This window comes from Theobroma cacao, chromosome 9 (genome assembly GCF_000208745.1).
Source record: "Theobroma cacao cultivar B97-61/B2 chromosome 9, Criollo_cocoa_genome_V2, whole genome shotgun sequence".
Lineage (NCBI taxonomy): Eukaryota > Viridiplantae > Streptophyta > Magnoliopsida > Malvales > Malvaceae > Theobroma > Theobroma cacao.
This window is the reverse complement of record NC_030858.1, coordinates 2,379,428-2,382,153: the sequence shown is the minus strand read 5'-3', so window position 1 is coordinate 2,382,153 and position 2,726 is coordinate 2,379,428. Positions and strand designations below refer to the sequence as shown.

The 2,726-nt window shown below is 38.4% G+C and overlaps 1 protein-coding gene across 1 annotated transcript in view; it reads right to left on the bottom strand.

Moving 5' to 3' along the window:
- LOC18587997 overlaps positions 1 to 2,726 on the bottom strand; it is a 6,950-nt gene extending 4,224 nt beyond the window's left edge. Inside the window, exons 1-9 of the mRNA XM_018127593.1 lie at positions 2,005 to 2,726; positions 1,543 to 1,656; positions 1,383 to 1,456; positions 1,197 to 1,266; positions 1,047 to 1,102; positions 887 to 958; positions 545 to 639; positions 389 to 455; positions 97 to 226 (exon numbers count right to left, since the gene is read on the bottom strand). Of these exons, the coding sequence (XP_017983082.1) occupies positions 97 to 226; positions 389 to 455; positions 545 to 639; positions 887 to 958; positions 1,047 to 1,102; positions 1,197 to 1,266; positions 1,383 to 1,456; positions 1,543 to 1,656; positions 2,005 to 2,430 (1,104 nt within the window). The 5' untranslated portion in view covers positions 2,431 to 2,726. The remainder of the gene's footprint in view (positions 1 to 96; positions 227 to 388; positions 456 to 544; positions 640 to 886; positions 959 to 1,046; positions 1,103 to 1,196; positions 1,267 to 1,382; positions 1,457 to 1,542; positions 1,657 to 2,004) is intronic.

Below are 2,726 nucleotides of genomic sequence, written 5' to 3'. Positions count from 1 at the left end.
ATATAATATATATATATATATATATATATATATATATATATATATATATACACACAAATATGAACATACTGACATCTTTATTTAAGGAATCCAAACCTGATATCCCTGCCAAGGTAACCGACCACGGAGGAGAAAAATGAGTGTGTAAGCCAGAGATTCAAGATCATCTCTCCTGCTCCCAGTTCTACCAAGATGAGCATGAACACTAGCATACCGTACAGTTCCCCTGCAGTACAGGACTTATCAATAACTGATAATCATAACCTTAAAAAAGAAAAAAAGGAAAAGAACCCCCAAGCTTATAGATAGATGAACAAATCTAACTTATGCACCACCCCAGAAAGGAAAAAGAAAATCATGCAAAGGTAATATATAACTTTAATTTTACCTGAAAACATCAGGACGTTGATCATATTCAACATGTTGACCACTTGAACTATCTCGCCACCTGGTCGCTGTTAAGTCAGAATAGAAACAGAACAGTCAGGAATGATTGGGATCTGCATATAAAATATATCTTAAAAGAACAAAATTTACAGCTTACCTAATCCTAGGTCAACAAGAAAAAGTTTTTTCTCATCTGGGGTTCCCGGAGTACCAAGCAAGAAGTTCTCAGGTTTCACATCCCCATGCACGTATCTACAAATTATAGAAGCAACAGCATTATAGCTCCAATAGTTTTCTACTGACAAAGAAAAAAGAACTGATGTAACTGGAAGAATCATAATGCATTCCACCCAAAACCAATGATGGGGACCTCAATCCAGTGGACAGATTATCAACATTTATCAATTCCATCACATCAACTCTCTTAACAACAAATCCTCTTGCAGCATGCTATAAAAACAAACAAATCATAGGCAAAAAAAGAAAATAAATGTATCACCCTCTGGAGTGCATCTTCTCTAAGATCGAGATGGCCTCGATGGCAATACATGCAACCATTTCGATGGACATCCTGATATTGAAAAGATAAAGCTACCATTAGATAGTCAATTCATTAATAAATTAAGTAAAATCCACCATGCAACTTCCAATGAACCTACGTGTGCGAGTTATTATTCCAAACATCCCATAAGCTAGGTCCAAGCATATCCATAACCTGTTAAAAATATCATAACATCTCAAAGTCAAACTCTAAAACTTGATACATATATATTACAAAACTAGGAGATTGCATTAAAGAAAACACATACCATAACATAGTAGTCACCTTGCCGGCCCTTGTAATGAACTCGAGGCACACCATGGCTACCACCAAGTGCACTGCACAAAAAGAATTCGAAGCTATAGTTAAAATCTCAAATGACATACAACCCTTATAAGTGAGGCTACGGTACAAATATAACAATCATTAAACAATAAGATGATAGGAATCTCACTTGTAAACTTGCCACTCATATGGTGGCCCATAATTACATCCTTTGCTGCTCCTATGCTCAAATTTTAAAGCTACCTAAAATTCAAACATAACAGGTTTAGCACATTGCCATATGAACTATTTGAGTACGTACTAAAACCGCCTGTAAGACAACTCCGTACCTCAAGTGCTCCTGGACCAGTAGCGCCAATTCGTCGACCAACATACACTTGTCCAAAGCCTCCTTTCCCCAGTTTCCTTTCTATTCTATACATTGGGGAACCACCTACCTGAACCTGTTGCGACAAAAACAACGAATGTTATCTGGTTTTTGTTCAGAATGTAACTTGTGGTCAATGAAGCCTAAGACAACAGTTAAACCTTATTTTTAAATACTAATGTCAAGGTAGATTGAAGTGGCAACCAATACAACAGTTAAAAGTAACCCAAAACCAAAAATGTACGGAAATAATAAGGCTACAACTTGAAGAGAAAAAGAATAAATATACATCTTCTTTCCCTCCTTCCCTTCTCCGGATTCCTTAACGATAAAATTTAAAAGGGCAAAAAAAATTAAAATCGGAAATCCAAAAACAGAAATCTTACCAAATAAATAAAATAGAAAAATCCAGAGAACAAGATACCTTCTCGGGAAGCGGAGCTGTACTTCCTTCATCTTCAGCGCCGGGCCCTTTATCGCCGCTACGGCCACCACTATCGTATTCGTCCATCTTCTTCTCGGCAACCTCTTCTCTCAAAACCCTAAGTTCTTTAATATCCTTGTCCTGTTTCCTTCCAAACGGCGTCGTTTCTAAACCAGCACCGCTCACGATGTTATTGTGTTTGTTATCGTTGTCGTTAAGCTTGTTCTCATAAACGGCAGCGACGATCGCGTCCTTCTGTTTCCTGTTCTGTGCGGTTCTCCCCTGGCGAGTGCGTACAGTAAACTTGCTCTTTTTCTTGCTGTCGTTGGTATCGGGTTGGGGGAGAATATTATTAATCGGGTTTGGATTCTGGTTAGGGTTGATAGAGGCCCGATTTCTGCGAGCGTTGCTACGCAGCTCAGGCATCGTCGGGATTACGTTCGTCCATGAAGGAAGGTAGCTTGGCGAAGATTCATGAAGCTTCTGGAATCATCGGCGGATATCTTTCGATCACTGGCTTTGAGAGAGAAAAGGATAAAACCAAAAATAAAAAATAGACAGAGATTTTGGGGTCTTTTTATTTAATTTTTACGAAGAGGGAAGAAATTAGGGTTGGATGAGTGGGAATTTTGGAGATCTGTGGAGGGAATTGAAAAGAAGGGGATTCTCTTCCGCTATTGTACCACAAAGACAAAGAAAGAGATGTGATGTGAGAGAAGCAA